General features: G+C 36.0%; 1 protein-coding gene across 2 annotated transcripts; it reads left to right on the forward strand.

Annotated features, from left to right (window-relative positions):
* The first annotated feature begins 3358 nt into the window (after positions 1 to 3358).
* On the forward strand, positions 3359 to 26504 carry LOC121730860 (poly [ADP-ribose] polymerase). Of its 2 annotated transcripts, XM_042120054.1 has the most exons (20): positions 3359 to 3609; positions 4801 to 4942; positions 5125 to 5285; positions 5392 to 5573; positions 8216 to 8429; positions 8748 to 8850; positions 9148 to 9334; positions 9588 to 9810; positions 10115 to 10219; positions 10484 to 10589; positions 11259 to 11421; positions 12151 to 12307; positions 15656 to 15814; positions 16819 to 16955; positions 22780 to 22916; positions 23312 to 23472; positions 24119 to 24239; positions 24437 to 24596; positions 25668 to 25841; positions 26108 to 26504. In XM_042120054.1, the coding sequence occupies exons 1-20, from the start codon at positions 3499 to 3501 to the stop codon at positions 26178 to 26180; spliced, it is 2976 nt and encodes a 991-aa protein (XP_041975988.1). In that variant the 5' UTR covers positions 3359 to 3498; the 3' UTR covers positions 26181 to 26504. The 2 variants fall into 2 exon arrangements, with proteins under 2 accessions (XP_041975988.1, XP_041975989.1); XM_042120055.1 differs by lacking the exon at positions 3359 to 3609 and having other exon boundaries at positions 4846 to 4942; positions 5129 to 5285.
* The last annotated feature ends 1303 nt before the right edge of the window (positions 26505 to 27807 follow it).

The raw sequence follows: 27807 nt of genomic DNA on the forward strand, positions 1-27807 counted from the left end.
TGCGGCGGAATTTACGTCGGCGTAATTCAGCCTAGTGTGCTTAGACACATACTGTAACAAATGATTTTATGTCTGGTACCTTGAAATCAGGTTGTTGTTCCATGGCAAGAACGTCTGTAACTGGCGACGAACACAGAGGTTCTCCCCAGCCCTGCGGGCCCTATCGACTAAAGAAAACGGTTCCCCGAATGCGGGCCCTGTGGCACGCGTTCCAGAAATCTCCCGCACCCCGCATGCGGGCCCTATCGACTAATGAAAACGGTTCCCCGAATGCGGGCCCTGTGGCATGCGTTTCAGAAATCTCCCGCACCCCGCATGCGGGCCCATCGACCAATGAAAATGAGCCATGAGTGATAATACTTTAGGGTATGCACGTCTCTCCTGTATAGAATTCACTGTGAAAGTAGCAGCACTGAAAGTAATTTTTTTTTTTACTTTTGTTTGGGAAAATTCATTTATAATCTGGGGCGCTTGCAATGACAAATCACAAAAAAATGCTCTTTAGGCGCTGCTACTTTCACAGTCGACATTTATTAATACTTATTGCACTTTTGGATGTATATAATATTGTAATTTGTGACATCCTAAAGTACAAATAGTAAAAGATGGAGTGATTCAAGGAAAATCGAAAAAAAAAAAACAAAATAAAATTTTGGTTTATTTAGGCATTTTACATTATTCAACAAATATATCTCTTCCACTTCAGGTATTTGTATAGTCGGTAAAGTATTAAGAGGATTCCACACCGCCCTTTTTTCCATACAAACGTTGTCCCCTGTTTCCTCCCTGGATAATGCTAGTAGAGTTATAATTTTTTTCCGGAATATCTACGGCCACTAATACAATGTCCCTATGTTTTCTTTTTTTTCATAATTTAATTATTAAATAAGATATGAACGTTCAAAAACCCAAAAAAATGGCCAGATTTTCCACTGTTTTCAAACGTCCAGAAAACAGATTTGGCAAGATTATACAAAAAAAGCAAAACATAGGAACACAGCTCAAGCCTTTTTTTAATCTTTAATGAAAAAAGTACTTAAATCGGTTAAGTTTTGGAGAAGGAATCAGGGGACAACGAATCGTTGATTTTCTGGATTTTCTGCAGTTGTCTCTATCGCGTTCTGCGGTATAGGCTTGAGGTAAGGGAGACAGCTATAGATATTACACGTACTTTTTTTCATTTCTCTAGCCCCTGTTGTATCCTCTTAAAGCAAGAAAAGTTTCATATTATCCAAGGGGGGCTACATTCTGTCTACTCTGGCTACATTATCATCAATTTTCATCAATGATGAAAAACTCAAAGCAGACATGTTACTGCCACGCGCGTTGTGAAGATTCAAATACGGCCCAATTGGGCCGTCTGTTGTTTAGTCGGCATCGAGAGCAGTCACGAACGTGCTGCGTCTTGTCTTACCTAAATAAATTGAAAATGACGTCGTGCGTGTATCGAAAATTTACCAATTATGACTCAAAACTCAAAAGTAAACAAAACACATGGAATATCTTACCACATGTCTTGATTTACATTTTCAATTATTTTTTCGAACAGTCTGGAAAAACTCGAATTTTCGTCATAGCTCAGGCGAAGAAAGAGACAGCGATACGATTCGACGTTTAAAAATAGAACTGTCGCTTTTATATACGCTTTTATATTAACATATCTCAATCTGTATATGTAAAAATATACATAATATTTGTTTCGTTTTTAGTATGACATTTTTTTTTACTCTTATTTTACTAACATTTTTATGAACATTTGAGTAATCCTACGAATAATAAAAACTAAGGAAGAGTAAATGCGTCAAAAAAAGTGCACCAAAATGCTACAAAATGTGACCCGAATACATATTATGCATATTTATGCATGTGTTCGGTACACATTTTTCGTGTATAATATATACTCGAGTGACATTCAAGTTGATATGACAATGATTGTCAAACTCATTTTACAATTTGTTTACATAGGTTTGTTTACTTACTTTTTACGTAGCCTTTTACAATATTTTGTTGTTAAAATGCCTAAATGCCCTGTGAAATGGTGTAGAAGTCATACAGATACGACTTTTAGTACAGGAATAACCTTTCATCTGTAAGTGAATTGTTTAAAATTATGCCTAAATTTCTTGTATTTTTGTCGACCCAAAAAAGATGGTTTATTTAAGTTGGATGCTAGGGTATTTGCGTAAAATTAAGCTGGTCTCTTTGTGTTTGTCTTATTTAATTTACATGTTATTCTAAAAGTGCAATAATCAAAAAATAATATAATTACAAAATTTTTACAAAGTCGCCATGGACAATGTTATGCGAGATGTAACAATTTAATTGCAAAAGACACTGTTGGCGGTCCCCCGACACACCGTGACAACAATTATGGACTAAAATATCACTTTACACTTAGGAATTATTTAAACTTAAAGTCAATAAAATATATTATTTCATTACTTTTAAAATTGTTTGGCGGGGGTTTTTTAAATTTCTTCTTTTATATAGTCCGTCAAGAAAGTGAAGAAATTAAAAAGTGGCAACTGGCAACATCGTAATGTCATCCCTTTTTTCTTAGATTGATTTGAAAGGGATGACACGATGTGGCCACTTTTTAATTTCTTCACTTTCTTGACAGAGACAGACTATGACATATACAAAGATTATAATACTTTACACAGATTAGATTGTTTCTTGTAATGTTGTAAATTAAACATACACTACATCATTATTATTTCAAATTTTCTTAGTTCAACACAATATAATATATAAATCATAATAATATTTACAACGTGTTTTTTAAACTGTATTGATTATAAAGTATCAAAATCTTTTATAGTGACTGGATACAGTTTGGCCATAAGAGGCCACACCGGAAACAAATGGCGACTCTATTAATGTCGTGACTTTTTTGACGGGCTAGACAATAACCGCGCAGGCTGTCGTCTGGCGCGCAATATTATGATACGTTATCTGGGATACGACCTTGGCGAAAATCTGAATTGTCATATTTTAGTTTTGGAAAAGGTGCCAAATTTAAAACGGTTGAAGTATGGGAGTTACGTTTCCTTAGTTTTTATTAATCGTAGGAGTAATCATATTTTAATAGAGTAATCTTAGTTAAGAAAATATAGAAAAAAATTCAGAAAAAACTTCAAGAGAAAAGCAGGAAATCGGGGAAAATCATTTTATGGCAAAACAATATTTGCCGGGGCCCTGTGACAGCTACTAGTAATTGTATTTAAATATTGTTTCCCCGCCATAATATACTCAACACTGGCCATTGTTAAATTGCCGAAGTGCCATAAGAAAAAAAAACTAGACATCGTTCTGACATTGACATTTGTCTGATTTTAACCGGCAACCGCCATCCGGCAAATTTTGCGGTCATTTTCATTGTTATTATTCCGCAAGGAAAATATTGAATGTTTTTCCAACTTTCAAGTCGAAAATATTAACACTACAGAAAGATATTATAATATTCATAAAAGTGCCAAATAGGTTCACAAAAGAAAAATGAACGAGTTACCGTACCAGGCGGAATATGCCAAATCTGGTAGAGCATCGTGCAAAGCATGCAAACAAAAAATTGATCAGGGTACCTTAAGGCTGGCCATTATGGTTCAGGTAAGGGATTTTTACAAATATTATTTCAATTAAAACAATATTCATCAAGCCCCATACGGTCACCGGTGACCGAGACACCATAGAAATTCTATTGTGTCTCGTTTTCCACGATCGACGGGTTAAAATTTGCGTTCCCCAAGCGGCACCCGGCTCATCAGATTTTCAATTGTTATGCGACCATAACAATTGAAAATCTATTGTGTCTGCCATTCCCACGATCGAGGTATTACTGATTACATGTAACTATTCCTAGGGCGTCTATTAGACGGGCATGCCCTGGTCAGTCAATTCCATCAATCATAACTTTCGTTTGACTGTTGATGAGTGTTGGAATTAATTTCACATTACACAGTCATTCTGACTGATTGCCAGTCATATGCAAAACTTCACAAAGAATACATATTTTCACGCAAGATAATTATGGACGACTGACTGACTGACACCTGATTGACGAAATTCCATTAAATGTTTACTCAAAAGTCATAATTGATGGTTGCATGCCATAAAAACCAAAATATCCAGATAACTGTCATTCAATTTCATGCAACCATCAGTCACTGCATTACACGGCAGGTTATTCAACACTCACAGTCATGACTGTGGTAAAACTGTCAGCAAAATCTACCGTGTAATGGATGCCTAAAATGTGCTCAAACTCATCTCAAACTTACATTCTGCATGTCTAGAAACATATATGTAGGTTACATGATCAGTTTTTCATCAATCTGATCCATCAATATGATTGATGGAATACTGATGGTTATAAAAAGTACATATTAATACTTCGATCGGAGATTCCAGGAAATGCTTTTGTATTCTATTGTTGTCGGGATCACCGGTGCTCTTATGGGGCTTGAAGAATTTAAAAAATGATCTGTCCATCAATCTGTGGGTCAGTTTTCCATCAATATTTACCAGATTGATGAGAAACTGATTGTGTAACCTATGTCATTCGTAACTTCAATAGGCTAAATCACTCATAAACAGTAAACCTGCCTTTTTTTTTCCAAAAAGGGAAATTGAAATTATTTAGTTACATTAGGAATACAGCTTGTGTCTAATGTTAACTATCAAATGAACATTAAATTAAGTAATAATTTGATAGTAAATTTCAGTTTTGTTTTTATATCTATTAAAAAAATAAAAAAATTGAGTCCTGAGACAATAATTTAAATAAATTTTTCTTTTCAGTCAGCATTCCATGATGGAAAACAACCCAACTGGCATCATGAAGAATGCTTCTTTAAGAAGAAGTGTCCTTCTAGCATAAGCGAAATTGCTAATTTCAATAAACTAAGTAATGCAGACAAGAAGAAAATTAAAAGCAAGCTAGGTAAAATTTTTATTTTACCTATACAATATTATACAGCAATATTTGTCACACACAATAAACATTGTGTGTGACAAATATTGCTGTTAATTATTTGAATATTTTCAAAATGTTCTGGCTTATAATACAGCATCTCTCTATAGATAGGAATATGTTTGTTAAATGCAATTTGTTTCTATTGGCAGCTAGTGGTACTGGTGGAATTGTGATGCCAGAAGAAAAAGGAAAGAAAGGAAAAGGGAAGAAGAGAGACAATAGTGATACAACAGCTTTGGCTAATTTTTCAATAGAGTACTCCAAGTCTAGTAGGGCTTCTTGTAAACACTGTGATATTAAGATTTGCAAGGTATGATCATATTTATTAATATTATCTTTTTTTTTTTGTTGAAATGTTTTCTCTTTCTACTGAAAGGTGTCAGATAATGTCTTTAATCTTAAAAAAATATTTTCAGGATGAAATCCGTGTATCTAAGTTGGGGTATGACCCCAAATTTGGAGACTATCCAATGTGGCACCATGTTAAATGTTTTGCAGAAAAAAGAGATGAATTTTTATTCTTTGCTGGAGGTGAGAGCATTCCAGGCTTTAAAAGTCTTAGTAAAGAAGACCAGCAAATGGTAAAAGATGAAATCAAGTAAGTGTGAAAACTTAAGCAATGGAGTTGCAGGCGTCATCTAGTTATATTATATTTTTAATTACAATTTTTAAATGTATTGTCATGGTTCAGTGTGACCTAGAGAAATTAAATATTACAATATAATAACAGCGTTTTACCCTGCAATAAAACGCTTATTAACTATACTTACCTAATTCAAAGCCAAATAATGAGAGTGGCAACACTATTATTTGTATGTGTGGCGGAAATAGTACCTAAGCGACTTCTATATCCTCCTACGTCACCCGCTTTCTGCCTCCCTATTGGTTGACGTTTAGTTCTAAGTTTTTCCACCAGCTGGCAGAGTTGAGCTTTTAGCAGCACAACGGATTTGGAACCATTGCATTGAAAATTCCAGTCAGAATTTAAAGTTGGCTTTGAATTAGGTAAGTATAGTTAATAAGCGTTTTATTGCAGGGTAAAACGCTGTTATTAACTTACTGTACCGTAATTCAAAGCCAAATAATGAGAGCTGTCTGATATCACCTGGTGGAAGAAAGATAAGATAACTGAATTAAACTTAAATTGATTCAATAAAAAAGCTTACATAGGTGATGGAATGGAAATGATTTTGTAGTATAAAAAGAAATGCCAAAATGGATAAGTAATTGATTATTGAAAACACACATAATATATTTTCACATTATAATATACAGTAAGACTGTCAGTATTTATACTATTTTTTTAAGCATATTCAAACAATCATTATTTTGTTACTAAAGAAGAAAAGATAATATTTTACCAAAATAAAAACAAATGCCTGCCTGGCATTTTATACAATTTTTGCTTTTAGTACTTAACTTTTAGTTATGTTAAGTTTTTAATTACTAATTATAGCTTAAAGATGCATAGTGATGTAACCAAATTCCATAATGAAAGGTTAACCTTATTTTAATTTTTAACCCATCAAGCCCCATTAGCTCACCAGTCACCAGTGAGCAAGACACAATAGAATAACAATTGATTTCCATAAATCTACGATCGAAGGATTAAATTAACTATCACTTTCACTTAATTAGTTACATAATAATATGTCAAATAGTGATTGTTAAATTATCCAATACAAAAGCAAAAACTTTTTTTTTTCCAATACAGTAATAAAAAAAATTTATTAATATATCTCCTTAAATTAAGCAAACAATCAATTTGCTATGGGAGAAAACATAGCTTATACCACATTTGTTTGGTTTTGTTTTGTCTTAATTTCACGACAATAATACTTTTTGAAAGTTTCTTGTGATATCCAATTGCCTCTAGCTAGTATTTCATCTAAGGGACAGTTTAGGACCCAGTTTTTTGACGCGACTGCGGGTCTGCACTGCCAGCAGGCCGGAATCAACTTGCCTTGATTCCGGCCTCATGCAGCAGTCGTCGCACCCATCCACCGATCACAGCGCGAGACGCCGGTTTCGGTTCGCCACAAGCAGTGATGAATAACCTATCGCTACTACTGCACTGGGCTCTCCTTTCAGATGATAATTTAATAACTTGTACCCAATAAACTGGATCGATATTTCTATGTTGAATATTTTTACTCAGACGCCATCCCGATTGTCTTACGTCGGACTTGTCAGTTTTTGACCCTAGTCTAGGCCAGAATACGATAGAGTCATCTGGAATATTACAATGACTGTTATCTGTCGTTAGTAGTGTTAGGTCATGGACTCGACGTCCCGAACAAAGTAGCAGAAGGGTTGCTGCTCTTTTAGAATATTGGTACAAATTATTATGATTCGTAACATTGCTAAGAAGCCAAGCGCTCAAGTCATCGACATCCCAAATGGGAAGTTTACTGATCTGTTTAGGTTGTTGATTAGAGATAGACAAAAGAATTTTCTTTACGAGTATTTGAGAACTTAATCTTTCAGAAATATCAGGATCACAAAGCGTCGATATTGCAGATTTATATACTAAAATTGTGTTGTAAGATAATTTATGTTTTTGAAATAAATTCGACAAAAATCTAGCAAATTGAGAGCCAGTGGGACTACTAGGTGCATTTAATTTGTTAGTTTTACAGCATTCTAGCCTTTTTGTCCAAGCGTTCTCATAAGTTTTTATAGAGGAAGGCCGCCAGCCTGATTTTAATAAATTATTTTGTTCCGTTGTCCAATCTTTTAATGATGACGTCCACCCCCACATCTCCAGACTTGTAGGGTCATTTCGTCGACCTTTGGAGGGGCCCGGCCGGTCGACGTGTCCACCAGCACTCTATGGAGGCGATGTATCGTGAACGGTTTGATGTTGTTTTATTTGATTATTTACCTTTTCCAATAACACATAGAAATCTATCTAAATATAAAGTCTGAAACAAAACTAGGTTTATATTCTGCTTTTTACTGATCTGAAGTATTTAATTCATATCCCCTTTAAACAAAGATATGAAATTACGCGTAATCTAATATACGTCCGCACAGCACGAAAAATAACCGCCAATGGTTCCAAATGCGTTGTGCTGCTAAAAGCTCAACTCGTCAACCAACAGGGAGGCAGAAAGCGGGTAACGTAGGAGGATATAGAAGTCGTTTAGGTACTATTTCCGCCACACATACGAAAAATATTGTTGTCACTCTCATTATTTGGCTTTGAATTACGGTACAGTAAGTTAATAACAATTTCAGAGCATTGAAGATGGACGAAGTTCCTGTTAAAAAGCTAAAGTCTGAACCAAAAGACAAACAAGAGATAAAAGAGGAAAAAGCCTTTATGAAAAAACTTGAAAAACAAAATAGTGATTTCCATAAACACAGGAATAAACTGACTGAGCTGACCAAGCAGGAAGTTATTGATTTGCTTGAGACTAACTCACAGGCTGCTCGTGTTGGCATTGATGCGGTATTGTTATGCTATTCTCTTTTAGACTTTTATGTCTTTAAAATTATTGCAACACTAGTTGAGCTGTTGGCATACACCTTATAATATGGTCTTTTTGATTTGAAAGGAGTTCAATGCTATTACATTGTCCTCCTTTGCTGTCTATTATTTACTAAAAATATAATATTATGTGAAATCTCTCAACGGGACACAAACTGCTCATCATCCCTGCAAAATGTATCTCTCCCAAGGGATATACCTGCAAACTAAATTAAGCAACTAAAATACATACATGATACAATAAAATATAATATTAAAAACATACACTTTTCTTTTCAGAATTTAGATGCCTTGGCTGATTGTATGACATTTGGTGTTTTGCAACCATGCCCAGAGTGTGGAGGACAATTAGAGTTGGACACTTTTAATTACAAGTGCACAGGTAAAATATAATGCAGCTGTACAGGTATTGTACAGGAGAGATTTAAGATACAATGTGTGAGCGAGTTAGATGATGAAAAGAAAGATATGGGAGTGGTTTTACCTCACTAGTTTAACACCCCAAAGAATGTCACCAAAACACGTACCAGCTTTATTATAATGATCCAATGTAAATGTGGCGAAATTTAACTAACAGGGCACTTTTTATAGTTTATATTATAGTTTATAGTATAGTTTAAGTAGAAAAGTTGGACTGCTCTTTTTTAATTGGATGTAAAATGTATTGTCTTTTTTTAAGGTGATATTAGTGAGTGGACAAAATGTAGGTATGTAACTAAAGAGCCCAAACGAGCTGTGATGAAAATTCCCGAGGCTTACAAATCAAAGTCAGCCTTCCTAAAGTTCAAGTCGAAGGTTGGCGTTCGAGTATTTGAGGTGGAGCCTCCACCAACTTTGCTTGTTGTGAAGAAAGAGGAAACTAACGGGTAAGATTACAATCTTTGTTAAGAATCTTATTTTTTAAGTCTTAACCCATAACTGTATTGTAGATATTCAACATACGTAACTAGTATTGTGAGGGCCTCCATAAACCAGTTAAGAATAATCAATAGTTGCAGTTAAGAAAAAGTGTCGGGGCTAGGTCTTATCTCTGTCTTTAGAAAATCCACTCTACTGTTCTGAACTTCTCAAACTTCTAAGAATAAAATTTGACAGACAAAAAAATGTTTCTTACCTCAGTGACAATAAAAAACCACTGCCTCTTCCACCATTGAAGAATTTGCAGTTTTACCTGCACGGGAAGTTTAAAGCACCCAAAGAAGAAGTGAAGAATCGCATCTTGAAATTAGGAGGACTTGTGACTAGCAAACTGACTGATACACTTGCAGCTGTAGTGTCCACTAAAAATGAAGTTGAAAAGATGAATCCGAAGATGCAGGATATCCAATACCTTTCTATAGAGGTAGGTATTTTTGACTTCTTACCTATCAACTATTAAGTAATTTGTAATTTTACTTATCATTTATAAATAAATATTAAGATAATAATAAATACGAAATTATGTGAGTCTATCTTTCACCACTTCATGTCTAGCTTCTGAACCAATTTTGATGATATGCATATGGATAAGATTAGTTTTCGTTTAAATTTCTGCTCGAACTTAATCGTAGGAAACACAGGTTGCAGTGTTATAAAATTTTGTAATGGTTAACAATGTAATATGTTACATTACTCTAAACCTCATTTTATGTCCTTATTAATTTTAGGTAGTAGAAGAGAGTTTTCTAGATCTTATCGATCCAGCTACAGGAACAATAGCTAAAACTCTAGAACTTATTAAAGAAAATAATATTGCTGATTGGGGATCTGATGTAAGTATCTAAGTTTATAACTAAAGCCACATTTAAATATGGAATCGTTCACGTAATAATTATTTTCAAATTGGCAGTTTCAGATAACCGATTTCAGAAATGTAAGAATGAAATTTAAATTAATTTAAAAATCTGTTATAAATGTTATTTATAACAGATTTTTTTGATTAATTTAATTTTCAGGACAATATTTGTAGTTTCCCTTTTTGGTGAAACAGAGAATTTGAGAGAATAAAAAATTGTAATAACACAACATCATTACAGCCAAAACAGCGCGTGCCGCAAGATGTAATAGACGGAAAATCTATTCCAAAATCTGGTAGTATGTACAGCAAACCAAAATCCACCATTGAAAAGTTGAAAATTAAAGGTACTTAACCCCATTTCTTACCTTTATCCTACCTTATCATCGCTGCATCTATGTAGGCGCAAAACGCGGGAGTTGAATGCAGTCTTGTTCTAAATCATCTAAAGCAGTGTTTTTCAATCTTTTTGATTTCGCGACCCCTTTACGGATTGAAATATACTGGCGAGTGGCGACCCCCTCGTGTCATAGAAAGCCATAGAAATAATTTTATACACTGATGCGAGAAAACGCGAAAAAGTCTGTGTTGAGACATCAGGGTACTAACAGCTTGTAACTTGTATTACCTATCTGGGGCTCGGAAACCTGTTTAATCTTCACGATCCTGTTCGTTAGAAACGCCATACATTTCCAAAAGAGCATTTTCATTTCAATTCCGCTTCAGAGCAGAATCGAAATGAAAATGCTCTTTTGGAAATGTTTTCGGACGAACCGAAATTATTCCTGGTTTTATTCAAAGAGCAAAATGAAACTGCTTCAGCTTAAAATACCGGTTAGAACCGTTCGCAATTATGTTCGCACTTCGCCCCGCTCACTCACACTCACACCCACACCACGAGCCTCGCCCATTGTCCACACATTCAAAACAAATCAAGTTATGGCCTATTGGTTTAGATGGCGCACTAGAAAGGGATAGAAGATCACTGCACTATAGTTAGTTTCCCTATGTTACAGGCGGCACCGCGGTCGACCCCGACTCGGAGCTGGCGGACGTGGCTCACGTGTACACGGACCGCGACGGGACCAAGTACACCGTCACGCTCGCCAAGACCGACGTCGTCGCCGGCAAGAACTCCTACTACAAGCTGCAGCTGCTCAAAGCCGATGACAAAGACAAGTGAGTGTAAAGTGTAAACACACATGCATTAATTTGACATTCAGAAAATATTTTGTAAGCAAACGGGTCACCTGGTGGAAAGCAACTACCGTCGCCCATGGACACTCGCAACATATTCAGAAGAGCTGCAGGCGCTTTGCTGGCCTTTTAAGAGGGAATACACTCTCTTCTTAAAGGTTTGCAGGTCGTATAGGTCCGGAAATACTGCCGGTGACAGTTCGTTCCAGCCTTTAACAGTGCGTGGCAGAAAGTTACGCAAAAAACGCACGGAGGAAGACTTCCACTCATCAAGGTGATGAGGATGGTATATTTTTTGCGTGCGACTATGGCGAAAAATTGCAGGAGGTATGATTCCGAACAATTCCTCAGAGTACTCTCAACACATTGTCACTGTAGAAAATATTTTGTAATTTTGTAAAAATTCATTATGAAAAAGAATATTAAAATTTAATTTTATACTATACAGAAGTTATAAAGGTGCGTTTCGAACGAAACTGCGTTGCTAGGAATGTGTTTGCGAGAACCAATAGAATCGACTCATTTGCTGACCTCGCGCAAAACGCAGAAATTCAATTGCAAACTTGTATAAACTTCAGTATGGGAAAATTCAAGGAATATATTTAGGAGTACTCTATGATCGAATAAATTCGATAATCCTATACTGCTCTGCAAAAACTTTATCGCTACCAAGACTCCATACATACTGTATTTTTCAATATCTCGTTTTAGATTCTGGCTATTTAGATCTTGGGGCAGGATCGGTACACCGATCGGCGGCAACAAAGTGGAGGATTGTAAGTCTCTAAACGAGGCAATCAATAAATTCGAAAATCATTACCTCGAAAAGACAGAAAACCCATGGGAAATGAGGCATGACTTCGAAAAGGTAATATAAAAATTCTCAATTATTTTCGCAATTTTAATATCTTGGTTTTAGGGAAAAAGTGAATTTTAAACCGATCGGCGATCACTTAAAAATATTTCAATCTAACGATTTTAACAGTGACATTACTACACCAAAATTTTTTAACAGTGAGCACTTATGAAGATTTTCATAGCCTTAAGCCACTAAGACCTTTTTATTATTCAGTATTTGACTACCTATTTACATATTAGCTATTTGGCTATAGTTGATTCCTATGCAAATCGGGAACCAAGTAGTTTGGTTGCTTTACGTCAAACCCAGCTGACAGATCACAATTAACCATAGACATAATATATACTGTCGTAAAGACCACCTGACAACTCGAAAATGCGTGACCATTTTTGATCTGTCAATGTGTGCGTGTGCTAGTGATGTATATTTTACTATCGATAGTATAGTATTTTGCTATCGATAGTATAGTCCGTTCGAGTTATTTTACCTGAGTTTCTATAAGAAATAAATAATATGCAACTTTGATAGATTTGTATTTCAAATTAGGTATCATAAATTTTAATTGGCAAAAAAAGGTGACGATTGAAAAGTAGATACACATTTTCTTTTGGAATGATTTTTCAATCGTCGGATATGTTATGGCATGAGGTCCTTATAGGGGTAAATAATTTACACTTAACACATTATAAAGTTACTTATTTATTACTCAGGTAAAATCTATCTGGTAAATCAGTCCTTACATTGAAAGTAAACGTTGAAAGTAAACAACACACATAGTATATTATATTTTATTCTTAAATTAAATACATATTATAAAATATCATAATATTTTATTACAATTATTTTGAACCGACTTCCAAACAGGAGGAGTCTAGACGTTCGCCTGTGGATATATTTTTATGTATGTTCAACGATTACTCCACCGTTTATGAACCGATTTTCAAATTTTTTCTTTTGCTATACATTGTATTGTTCCGAGTAGGTATCATGTTCACAAAAGTGGTGGTCTGGTGATGGAAACAATGAGAAATCGAAGTGACTCCTTGATATTCAAATGGGAACATATTATGGTCCCAGAAAACGTTCAAAATCTTTCAATTAATAAATTTAAAAAAGTAGTCAAAGAACGTTTTGTGCCAAAGCCAAAATGATTTCATAATTGATGGCACATCTTGGGAGTAGAATGCTGAATGACTGCTTGCAAAGCTACTTCTACATGACTTACAATTATTATGTATCTATCTATGTTTACATTGTATAATTTTTAGTTACAACATTGTAAATTTTGTTTTAAAAGATTATTTTTTTTCTCACTTTTTTTTGGTAAAAAGTGAGCGTGCGAGTTTCTTACGCCGGTTCTTCTCGTCGGCTTAGTTACCGAACCGGTGGTAGGCACTATGTATTCGGAAAATATATTTTATTTTAGATTTGTTCAGAAATAAAGCAATTTTGATTTTGATTTTTTAAAACACCAACTGTAAGTATAGAAAACGTTAAGGACAGCTAAAATGAGTAAAATTATTATTTTTAAACAAAAAATTAAAACCGACTTCCAAGGCAATGACAATAGTAATATTATACTTAAATGAACTAAAAAGTATTAAATAATTCTTATTCTGTTCTCAGTATTAATTCTGTTCTCAATCTTCATTATTTTGCAATCGGTACCAGCTAACCTAATCGCCAGTTCTCTGACAGAATAGGTATAACAGCAACTTATATACTTAGGACTGACACCGACTTCAAAATTATGAAGATTGAGTACAGAATAAGGATTATTTAATACTTTTTAGTTCATATAAGTATAATCTTAAATGAACTAAAAATAATTAACTGCTTATAATTGCTTATTTTTAATAATTGCTTCAGTAACAAGTGCAACAGTATGTCAAACTTACTGGCACAAATAAAGTTGGGATAGCTCCTTTAACCAAAATAGTATTTATTCTAATTTTTCTTTAAAAATTTTCAATGAAATGTTTGCCTACATATTGTTGAATTTTTCTTGGGATTCCAACCAACACGCCCAATTAATTTCAGCCATTTTCCTCTTATTAGAGGAATCTGTAAAACAAATGATTATGATATATAAATATAAACCTTCCTCTAGTTTTAGAGTCACTCTATATTATAGTAGTTATATTATATTAGCTATATTATACTATACTATATTATATTAGTTAAAATAAGATAATATGTCCTTTTTAGTCCGGCCGCATATTATCCGAATTTCTGATCACAAAAATTCGAACGCCCCGCCCCGCTCATACATTTTGACACGTCAAAATTTTTTTTAGTATGATGGGTCTACAACAAAATGTATGAACAGAGTGCGTTCCGCCAGGCGTCCGAATTTTTCTGATCAGAAATTTCGGATAATGTGCGGCCGGGCTTAAGGTGATAAAATATATAAAGGTAAATGATTTTAATTTTAGATTTATGTTATTGTAAAATATCGATAAGCATATCGATAAATTTGATTCAAGCACTAGCGTATATGTAAGAAATTTTGATGAAAAATTTTTCTTCAAAATTTGTGTAATATAGGAACAATAGTACCTTTAGTTACGCAAAATATGAAAGCAAAAGGGAGGATTCACAATATTTTATTTGAAATAGAGAACTAAAGACCAGAATATAGCAAAAATAAACACATCGTAGCAATTAGGACATGAAGATTAATTACGGGTGAAATGTATATTTTTCAGGATTATTCCTATGATTTACACTGCAATCACTCACAGCACAAGTTATTATTGTTATATATAATAGTATTTGTTGAAAATAACATACGATTTAAATAATAAATTGCAAATACCGAAAGGGCATAAAAACGATTGACGACTTTTGACGACCTGTCAAATAAAAGTTGTTACAATTTTCATTAGACTGCCTCTCTCTTTTCATCTTGTTATAATTCCATAAAGGATTTTCTTCTCTCTCGCACTCTTTGTTGGTCTTTAGCATTATATTATGTCTATGCAATTAACATTGAATTGACATATTCGGCCAAATAACGTTGGTCTGTCAATTGCATAGGAATCAACTTCCTCGATGGTACTTAGGTAGTAGTTTTTTTTTATTTATAAGTACCTACTTAGAGTAGGTACTTATAAATAAAAAAAAACTTTTTTACAAATTTTAAACTCATATTATCTTGACTGCAATTTTGTTCTACTGACAATATATTATGGGTAATGAATGAAATAAAAAATATTTATTAACCCATCAAACCTCAAGTGGCACCCCATAGAGAAATATAAGACAGGACTGATATGGCACTCGGGTGCCGCATAACAATTAAAAATCTATTGTGTCTGTGATTCCCACGATCGAGGTATTACTTACTATTGCCAGATGCCAGGGTGCTACTATCCCATAGAGGTGGACTATGGTGACGAGCCGACCGCCAAGTTGCAAGTAGACAAGAAGTGCAGCCTGGCGATGCCCGTCCAACAACTGATCACCAAAATATTCGACATAGACAACATGAAGAGAACGCTGTTAGAGTTTGAAGTAAGTAGAATAGAATACTAAGAAATTAGCAAACATGGGTACAAGTTCTTAAAGCAGAACAGACAATCGAATCTCAAATCGAATCAGTTCGATCTCACATTTTTTCATTTTATATTAGCGCAAAATCATGCTGCGGCATATTTTGAACTAATTCGATCTTAACGGTTTTTCCCACTCTTAGCATATATCAGTTTCTGGGGTACGACTGCTGATCACAATACGTAAATAAACTCGATTTGGGACAACGTTAGGTTCTCCATCTACGTACTCGCGACACATAATGAACGAGCACCGGGCTTAGCTTTGACCAATAACCATGCAGAATTTCCTGAACTCGAGTGGAACGTATTGTGAAATAATGCGCTGGTATGCCTACCGCTAACAACATTGATTTGTATATGTCGCAGTCATCTGGTTTAGTCTGCGATTCGATTGAATGACTAGCGCATTTATTGAATGACACCATTTAATTAAAGGACAACTGGTCAAGACATTGACTGTGACCTTTAACGTCTTGACTAAAAGTCATAACTCATGTGAAGTCGTTAAATGGGATGCTATATATTTTTTTAGTAGCCGTTGACAGAGTAGTTATAGGTAAATCCACGCTGTCATATTATTTTATTACAAATAAAGCACTTACAACTTTAAAGTAAATTTAATCGAAAAAATATCAACAGTGCTATCAGCTGTGCGAGCTGTTTCATGTTTGACGCCATATTTGTTTTAGTGATTACTAGCGCCGCAGTGGAAAAAAAATACATTCAATTACCTGACTGATTTCATGTCCGCTATCTTCAAAGGGCTATGTTACAAATCGCTTACTAGTTGGACATTGAGTGACGATCGTACATTCGACGTTCGGCCGAGTCATTCAATTGAATGGTGTCATTCAATGAATGCGCTAGTCATTCAATCGAATCGCAGATTGAACTAGATGACTGCGACATATACAAATTACTTAGATTAATCTATACAATATATTTTGTTTAATTACATTTCAGTTGGATACTGAGAAAATGCCTTTAGGAAAACTTTCAAAGAAGCAAATAAAGACAGGCTACAATGTGTTATCAGAGCTACTGAAACAAATTGATAAGGGCAATTCTAATGAAGGCAAAATCATTGACGCCACAAACAGGTAACAAAATTATGAAATACTAGTTGAAACCTGCAACTCTGTTGCTCAGATATTCGATTATTGCGAAAACTGTACATTTATCCGGGATAAAAAGTACCCTATGTCCTTTCCTGAGACTCCAAGTATCCCCATACCAAATGTCAGCAAAATCGGTTCAGTGGTTTGGGTGTGACCGACAGACAGAAATACACATGTCCACATTTATAATAACAGCGTTTTACCCTGCAATAAAACGCTTATTAACTATACTTACCTAATTCAAAGCCAAATAATGAGAGCGGCAACACTATTTTTCGTATGTGTGGCGGAAATAGTACCTAAATGACTTCTATATCCTCCTACGTCACCCGCTTTCTGCCTCCCTATTGGTTGACGTTTAGTTCTAAGTTTTTCCACCAGGTGGCAGAGTTGAGCTTTTAGCAGCACAACAGATTTGGAACCATTGCATTGAAAATTCCAGGCAGAATTTAAAGTTGGCTTAGAATTAGGTAAGTATAATTAATAAGCGTTCTATTGCAGGGTAAAACGCTGTTATTAACTTACTGTACCGTAATTCAAAGCCAAATAATGAGAGCTGTCTGATATCGCCTGGTGGAAGAAAGATAAGATAACTGAATTAAACTTAAATTGATTCAATAAAAAAGCTTACATAGGTGATGGAATGGAAATGATTTTGTAGTATAAAAAGAAATACCAAAATGGATAAGTAATTGATTATTGAAAACACACATAATATATTTTCACATTATAAGATACAGTAAGACTGTCAGTATTTATACTATTTTTTTTAAAGCATATTCAAACAATCATTATTTTGTTACTAAAGAAGAAAAGATAATATTTTACCAAAATAAAAACAAATGCCTGCCTGGCATTTTATACAATTTTTGCTTTTAGTACTTAACTTTTAGTTATGTTAAGTTTTTAATTACTAATTATAGCTTAAAGATGCATAGTGATGTAACCAAATTCCATAATGAAAGGTTAACCTTATTTTAATTTTTAACCCATCAAGCCCCATTAGCTCACCAGTCACCAGTGAGCGAGACACAATAGAATAACAATTGATTTCCATAAATCTACGATCGAAGGATTAAATTAACTATCACTTTCACTTAATTAGTTACATAATATGTCAAATAGTGATTGTTAAATTATCCAATACAAAAGCAAAAACTTTTTTTTTCAATACAGTAATAAAAAAAATTTATTAATATATCTCCTTAAATTAAGCAAACAATCAATTTGCTATGGGAGAAAACATAGCTTATACCACATTTGTTTGGTTTTGTTTTGTCTTAATTTCACGACAATAATACTTTTTGAAAGTTTCTTGTGATATCCAATTGCCTCTAGCTAGTATTTCATCTAAGGGACAGTTTAGGACCCAGTTTTTTGACGCGACTGCGGGTCTGACACTGCCAGCACTTGCCTTGATTCCGGCCTCATGCAGCAGTCGTCGCACCCATCCACCGATCACAGCGCGAGACGCCGGTTTCGGTTCGCCACAAGCAGTGATGAATAACCTATCGCTACTGCACTGGGCTCTCCTTTCAGATGATAATTTAATAACTTGTACCCAATAAACTGGATCGATATTTCTATGTTGAATATTTTTACTCAGATGCCATCCCGATTGTCTTACGTCGGACTTGTCAGTTTTTGACCCTAGTCTAGGCCAGAATACGATAGAGTCATCTGGAATATTACAATGACTGTTATCTGTCGTTAGTAGTGTTAGGTCATGGACTCGACGTCCCGAACAAAGTAGCAGAAGGGTTGCTGCTCTTTTAGAATATTGGTACAAATTATTATGATTCGTAACATTGCTAAGAAGCCAAGCGCTCAAGTCATCGACATCCCAAATGGGAAGTTTACTGATTTGTTTAGGTCGTTGATTAGAGATGTAAAGAAAATGAGTATTTGAGAACTTAATCTTTCAGAAATATCAAGATCACAAAGCGACGATATTGCAGATTTATATACTAAAATTGTGTTGTAAGATAATTTATGTTTTTGAAATAAATTCGACAAAAATCTAGCAAATTGAGAGCCAGTGGGACTACTACTAGGTGCATTTAATTTGTTAGTTTTACAGCATTCTAGCCATTTTGTCCAAGCGTTCTCATAAGTTTTAATAGAGGAAGGCCGCCAGCCTGATTTTAATAAATTCTTTTGTTCCGTTGTCCAATCTTTTAATGATGACGTCCACCCCCACATCTCCAGACTTGTAGGGTCATTTCGTCGACCTTTGGAGGGGCCCGGCCGGTCGACGTGTCCACCAGCACTCTATGGAGGCGATGTATCGTGAACGGTGGAGACAGGGCTCGTTTGATGTCGGGCCTCCAAAACCCAAAACACTTCCTAAAAAGGAGCAACGATTAAATAGACCCCTTTTTCCGAGTTCAAGTGAGCTAGAATTCTGGGGATGAGAAAACACCCACGCCAAATGAAAGTTCCATTGCTGGTTGAAACAATCGTGCGTGTTCGTTCGTGCACTGCGTGTTCGTCTTTCAAGTCGAGGCTCACGTAAGATGGAACGACATGAGCCGAATTCGAAGCCATCAAATCGATTTCTGGGGTTCCCCATTTGTTGAAAATTATTCGAGTTATCTCCGGTAGCAGGTGCCATTCCGGAGCCGCTCGGTAGCGGGATAGATGATCCGCTTTGCAATTCATCTTGCCGGGGATATGGTGAACTATGAGATTTATATTGAAAGTGTCGAGCAGGGCGAAGACCTTGCGAACGACATGCATGAGTTCGGGAGATTTTGAGCCCCCTTCGTTTTTCAAATATTATGTTACAACAGTTCTGTTGTCGGTCTGTCATAGTGGACGAATTGGCTAGGTAAAGACAATGATCTTTTGATATTGAAAGCACTGCGAGCATCTCCTTCTGGTTGGAGTGCAAGATCATCTCGTGAGATGTCCAGGGACCGCAAACTTCGTGATTGTCTATTCGGGCGCCCCATGCTATTTCAGAAGCGTCCGTCGAGAGAAAATGCTCGGCCGCGGGGTAATGCAGACGAGATTGAACATTGCAATTCTTTATCCACCATTCTAGATCGCGGAGTACTACGTTTGGGAACGCATAGCGACGACAGGAGCGAAGTATTAAAAGGTAATTGCAAAATCGCAGAAGCTCCCGAAAATTTAAGCGGCCTCGAGGGACCGTGAAGCTGGCAAAATTTACTAGACCGACTAGGCTTTGGATTTCTTGTAAATGCGCAGTTTTTCGCTGTATTATAGGTCGACACTTGTCGATAATAATTTGCGTCTTTTTTACAGGAAGCCATTTGAGGCCGAGCCATGGATTCCAACAGATCCCGAGAAATTCCAGGGCCTTTTGAGGAGTTAAAACAGATTTTTTGAAATTGATTTGCCAACCTATGCTTTTCAGTAAATTTACTGTATTATGAATTTGACTCGAAAGTACGGTTCTTGTCTTGATTGGCTATTAGATAATCGTCCAAGTAAGATATTGTTCTTATTCCTCGGTTTCGCAAGGTCTGCGCGACCCAATCGCTCAACATCGCAAAAACATGAGGCGCCGTCGCAAAACCGAAAGGGAGGCAGGTCATTTGATACAATTTTTGATCGTAAATCACCCTCAGGAACCTCCTGTGAGAGGTCGCAACGGGGACAAGGTAATCGTATGGTTGTAAGAAATTGGGCACTTTTTGCATGTTTATTAATTTGAACTTGCTTAGAATTACAAATTTGTTTAAAAATCGCAGATTGAATATCGGCCTCAGGTTGCCGTCGTTCTTGGATGTCAAAAACATCGGGGAGACAAAGCTCGGGGAGTTGCGTACTCTCTCCAAGGCACTGTTTTCTAGTAAAGTTTTTACTTATAGCGAGCGACATTTGAGTTGAATTTCGAGTGTGAAATCTTTGACAAGTCGAAGAAGGTACCCACAGCGGTGGCTTTTTCTTTAGAGGAATCCCTGGATAATTTTTAGTACAGTTTTTGGAGCACCGAGATGAACAAAATTTGCCAAGCGTGAACAAAATGCAACATGCAAGCGACATGCAACACGTTCGTCCGTGTCAAAAACTACGTTTCGATTTGAAACTATTTTTATTTTGTGTGGTCTTAGATTGACCCTTTAGCATTGTCAAAATTAGATCTCTGGCGAGATCCGTTCGCATCGGCCCTCGACTTATTTTGGTTCTGCGCGAACCTTTTATTTTGTGTGTACCCATGTTGTGGGTAGTTTGAATTCGGGTAATTATTAAAATTAGGTCCCGAAGGTAGTGTTTGAATCGGTTGATATTGATACGGGTGTGCATTTTGTGCAAAAACAGATGTTAATCTGTCGTATGAACCCCACGGTGGGTGAAAGCGAGCACCCTGCGCGGGTGTTTTATAATTTGAGCTCGAGCTAGCCTGCGCGGCCGTTCTTTGCATTGTAGGTCGTATCGGCCAACAAATTTTACTACTACCGCCCGGTTTTTCAACAGCCAATCAAAAACTGTTCTTTTTTTGAACAAATTATGGCAAGACGGAGGTATTTTGCGTAAACTCGCTCGTAAAAACGTATCTTTAACGGATCTTAAAATACCATCCCTTCTTTGTCCTATCATATCTGCCCTGAGCCCGCAAGCGAGTTGAAACATATCGCAAGAAATTTTATTGTGTACATACCTTCCACAAAAATCTCATTACTTTTATCTTTTATAAAAGACACGGTCAAATCGACGGAATTTTCCACGACCCAATTTAAAAACGATTCAAAACCTGCCTGCGCGGCATCTTTTTGTTTTAGCACTGCCTGCGAAATAGTCGCATAGCTGCGTTCGGCAATACACAAATTAGGGTACCTATTTCTCGAAAGGTTTTATTTCGTCGTTAGATTCGACTTCGAGAAATCCGGGCGTAGAACAATATAATTTAACATCGGAATAGCGCACGTCACTCCATTCGGGAGTGTCGAAGTGTTGCGCCGACATTAGCAAATCTAAATGATCTTGCAATGACCTCGGCAACGAGGACTCTTTTAATATTGCATTAATCGAAAAATTTACACAGTTTTCAACTTGTTTGGAGCTCGAAGCTAAATTTTCATTATCATTATCGGAAAATAATTCGCCGCAAACATCTAAACACCGGTTGTCATCGGAATTATTATGCGAGGGTATATTTTCGAGCGGCTGCCAAGCTGGAAAGTAATTATTATAGCCTGTCCATTGAAAATACTATTGAGCCAAAAAACTTTGAATTTGACTCACCTGCTCAGCGAGTTTACTTAACTCAATGTCGGATGTCCGGCGACGCTTACGTTGGTCTCTGCTGCTCCTCGACGTTTCGTCCTTCCTTTTGTTTCGCGCAGGAGGGTCGGTCGGAACTCGAGCTAATATTTTTATCCGAACCCATTATTTCTAATTATAAGAATTCGTTCGGTAAACCGAAAAGTAAAATTGATATGCCACGTGCACAAATTTAAACAAAGATATGAAATTACGCGTAATCTAATATACGTCCGCACAGCACGAAAAATAACCGCCAATGGTTCCAAATCCGTTGTGCTGCTAAAAGCTCAACTCTGCCACCTGGTGGAAAAACTTAGAACTAAACGTCAACCAATAGGGAGGCAGAAAGCGGGTGACGTAGGAGGATATAGAAGTCGTTTAGGTACTATTTCCGCCACACATACGAAAAATAGTGTTGCCACTCTCATTATTTGGCTTTGAATTACGGTACAGTAAGTTAATGATACTTATATTGTTTATATTTATTGAATAATAAAAAAAACTTATATATTTCTGAAATGTTATCTTATATATTGCAAATTGTAATTTCAAAACTTTATTATCCTTTCAGATTTTATACACTTATCCCACATAGCTTTGGCTTGGACAACCCACCACTTCTCAATAATAAAGAACTGATCAAAACTAAGGCAGAAATGTTAGATAACCTGCTCGAAATTGAAATAGCTTACAGCTTATTGAAGACTGGTAAGAATGATTTTGTCATTATTGAATTAAAATCACATAGACTGCCTCACTCAGATACGAATATTAATAACTTAACGGTAATTAAATAAAGATTCTAACATAAACCCCATTATCAGTCAAACTCAAAAGCTTAGCGTGACTTGGCGGGCCCGTATAAAAAAAGTTTTGGATACCCTTTAAGGAAAGTTAAAACTTATCACAAAAGAAAAAAATCGCATAGGGTGTTGCCAACTTTTGAAGTAACGCAGGTAGCAAACAAATTTATTTTCTTAACTTTGTCATTTGTGAATTAAACAAAATAATGTTAACACAAACAACGAAAACGATATTATAATACGAAATGACGACATTTTATTACCTACCCTTTTTCAACAGGTAATTTGCCCTCTTTTCAGATAACGAGGATGATGTTAGTCCAATAGAGAGTCACTACAGGAAGTTGAAGGCGGAGATACAACCGCTGGACAAGAGTTCGGACGAGTTCGCCATGATTGTGGAGTACGCTAAGAACACCCACGCTGCCACTCACTCGTCATACACGCTTGAGATACAGGAGGTAGGGTAAAAGCAATTAAAGTAAGGTTGGAAGTTGGAACACATCGAAATCGGAAATTGACCTTTTGATACATTTTGTCGTATACTACGTACGTTATTCGTCGTATGCTACGTTCTCTGCCATGGAACTACAGTTAATGATCTTGACATCTTCGATTTTCTATAGGAATGTCACTCAAAGGACGTCTTTGTAAATATTTGCAAAAGGTGTTTAAAAAGATTTGTTCTACCATTAAGTTTAATAATTTTACTACGGCTTTATTTATTAAAAGGACCATCGTAAAAGTAAATCTCGCTCGGTTCCATTCACCGCGATAGATTTTTGAACGGAATATTTTAACCAAATAATCGGCGTCGTGTGCGCGCGTGGAAGAACGTCGTACTGATTTAGCATCGGCTGATAGTTTGCCGATGGTTAAGTTTGAAGATAACCGTATAGCCCAGCCTTTCCCAAAGTAGACGAAGCCAAGGTGGGGCCTTGGGGACGCTGAAGGTCTAAAGGGATGCGAAATAAACACTTACAGTGCTTATTAAATAATATTATACCATCATCACACTTTAACGCTGTCACCCGCAAATAAGCAATTAACAGATTTACTATCTAACACGTAAAAAAATAATGTACGATGTTTCATGTTACTTTACAGGTATTCAAAGTGGTCCGCCAGGGCGAGGACAAGCGCTACAAGCCGTTCCGCAAGCTGCACAACCGCCGCCTGCTGTGGCACGGCTCCCGCGTCACCAACTTCGCCGGCATACTGTCGCAAGGTATAGTTTTTATGTTATTTGAACATGCTACCTTTATTACAAGCCTATAAAGGTAAGGTATATGAGAAAGTTGTGTAATTTATTCCGACATTAGTGTTGTGCTCCTTATTATGACCCTTCTTACATTTGAATGCTGCGATCACTTTTTGCCATCAGTTCCTTGTAGACCTATAATAAAAATGGCCATCTGCTGCCAGGTCTTCGTATCGCGCCACCCGAGGCGCCGGTGACGGGCTACATGTTCGGCAAGGGCATATACTTCGCGGACATGGTGTCCAAGTCCGCCAACTACTGCTGCACCGACAAGCGGAACGACGTCGGCCTGCTGCTGCTCAGCGAGGTCGCGCTCGGTGATATGTGAGTAAACTTACCCTTACTAATACAAATTATTATAACTAGAGATCGCTCAATGGTCAAAATTCGATCTTAGTTTCAACGACATTAGGACTATTACAAAATAAAAAAATATTGACTTTATCATATTTTTTTCAAGTTTTGTCCCTGGGACTCAGCTGATCTCAGCCTGGCCGTGTAAGCATTGTCTAATAGTATCTAAGATTCAATAAAAAAACTATAATCCATTTTCAATTTGTCACCTTGTTGTCAACAGACTTCAACCATAAATAAAAGAGTACTATAATTCGTATGTATAGGCTTGTCACTCAAAAATCTGTCATTTTTCCTAGTGTGTGTGTTGTAGTGTGTGTAATTTTTTATTTGTTAAAAAATTTCGATGCACTCCTTCACCATATAAACTATAACTGTGCAAAATTTCATTCACCTACGTTTCCCCATTTTTCGTCAAAAGGGATACAAAGTTATAGATATAGATACAGTTAGTAGATGGCAGCACTTGTCTAGTAAATCAATTTTTTATTTTGGATATGCCACGCCACTAGTACTGCGTCTTACATTGTAACTAAGAAACTGAAACATGGCAGGAATTGTGTGTGTGTGTCTGCATATAAAACTTTTCCAATTACTAAATTGGAAAAGTTTTTTGATAAAGACTTTGAATATGCTGCGTAAAATATCTTTACTAGTATGTAAGGACTAAGGCCCCATCCCCACTCGCGCGCGAACCGCGCGCGACGCCGCGGAATTTCCGCGAAACGTGAGTGTGGATCCGATTCGCATATTTTTCGCACTTCGCGGCTGGTTCCCCGACCGCATCCCCACTCGCGCGCGAACCGTGCGCGACGCCGCGGCGCCGCGAAATTCCTGCGAAGCATAAAACCTAAATTATAACTTTCATTAAATTAAATTATAATTTTTAATGTAGGACGGTTAAAATCGTCCTACGTTAAAAATATAATTTAGCTGCAATCTATAAATACACTTTTGACAAACATTAAAAATCAGTATTTAATTTTTTTAAGACTACTATAGCTATTAGCTATACAACTTTGTATATTATTTAATTTACAGGAAGGAGTGTAAACAGGCGGAATACGTTACGAAGCTGACGGGCGCGCACTCGGTGTGGGGTGTGGGGCGTACGCAGCCCGACTACTCGGCGGCGCGCACGCTGCCCGACGGGACGATAGTGCCGCTCGCCCCGCCTGTCTCGAAACCTGTTGACTCCAGCCTGCTGTACAATGAGTATCCTTTTTTATTCATATACCTGAATCCCCCATAAAGTGAGTCTAGTCTGAGAATAAATCTAGAAGTAATTACACTGCATAGACGCAATTCTTGTCGTTACGTAGATATGAAGCGAGCATTCGCGTAGTTCCCCTGTCGCATAGTGTGTTGTCGCGGATAATAATACCAACGGCCAAGATTCGGCAAGGATTATCATTCGGCCGTCACTCCACTGCAGCGAAGTACCGTAGTAGTTTTAATAAATTTTCTTAACCACTTATCAGATTTATTGTGTACGACGTCGCCCAAGTGAACGTGAAATACCTCGTGCAGATGAAGTTCAATTACTCTTATTAAGTTTTTTTTCAATTAGTTGTAAAATCTCAAACTGGATGATCGAAATTCCAAATTATTTTTAAATGTTTATGTGTTCTCACAAACACTATCAAATACACTCGCTTGTTAAAAAGAAAGATAATAAGATAACAAAACAAATTTTTGTTCCCCTAGAAATATTGAGTACTTACACCTTAATCATGTAAAATATTTACCCAATGTATAAGCTGTAAAAGTTTTGTCCTTTTCTGAAACACTCAAAACATAGTATACACTATAACTACTGTTAGGCTGCCTTGCCACCAGAGCTGAGCGGAGCTGTGTTGCGAGGAATGTGTTTTTGAAAACCAATAGAATCGCTTCATTAACATGACTTTGCCATGACATTGCACAGCTCCGCTCAGCTCTGGTGGAAACGCAGCCTTATTGGTAAAAGGGTTTATGTATGATAAAAAATATTTCATATTTGTCTTGTGTTTAATTTGATAGTGATTGTTGTAACTTTTTAAGTTTTTGTGCCATGCAATGTTATAGCTGCTAGAAAGTAGAGCCTTAAAATAAGTATTGACAGCTGTTCGGCTACCGTCTTGATTTTGTACCTGTAATGTCCACTTGCGCTAGTCTGAGGTATTACTAATCGTTTTGGCAAAATATCATGCCTTTCCATTCATGTTTAGAAGAAACGATTAATAATAATTGATTACTTTTAAATCAGACTGGCATAAATGGGGCTGAATGTTTTGTTTATTGGTCATTGTATGAATGTTATGTTGTTGTCATTATACGAGTATTACACTTTATGCCAATTTCACCAACAACTGTGAAACTTATTGGCCTTATTAATATCTTGTTATCTCTTTCTCTTTTCGTATGAATGTAAGAGTAGAACAAGATATTTTGAAAAAGAATCAACACTGACTGACAGTTGTTGGTGAGATTGGGAATATTTTTCATTCTTATTTTTAATATGTGGTCTACAAAAGACATTTTTATTTCTTTCGGATTATTATTGTCATCACATTTTTTTAATTTGATTATGAATATTACCTATTTCATGTTAATTGATTCATAATAAAACTTTTAATTTCTTGTATTTGTCATTTAATTTATGGGAAGCATAAACATATCATAAATATTGAATACTGCTTTATCATGGAATTATTTAACACAAAACTTGATTATGGGGAAATATCAAATAAGGAAATACGGGGAATAATAATAATAAAATTAGAAAAAATATATAGAAATCAGATTCTGGTAGACCTTAGTAAGTCAAATTTAAAAAGACGGGCAAAAAACTTCATATTCCATAATAAAATAAATCATATTAAATTAAATATTTTAAATAATGTGATTTTCAAATCCATACTTCCATACTAATATGATTTTGATGAAAGTTGGTATGGGTATGGGGATACTTTGAGACCCGAGAAAGGACAATATATTATTAGGATACTTTTTATCCCGGAAAAATGTACGGCTCCTCCGCGATAAACAAATTGACAAGGAACTTCGGTCCAATATAGTTTTATTTTAATTTATATACTTATTTTAAATATAATACTACTAGTTGATGCCCGCAACTACGTTGCGCCAGATAGACAGAAATAACGGATAGTATGGAACTATGGATATTTTATAAATAATA

This window comes from Aricia agestis, chromosome 10 (genome assembly GCF_905147365.1).
Source record: "Aricia agestis chromosome 10, ilAriAges1.1, whole genome shotgun sequence".
Lineage (NCBI taxonomy): Eukaryota > Metazoa > Arthropoda > Insecta > Lepidoptera > Lycaenidae > Aricia > Aricia agestis.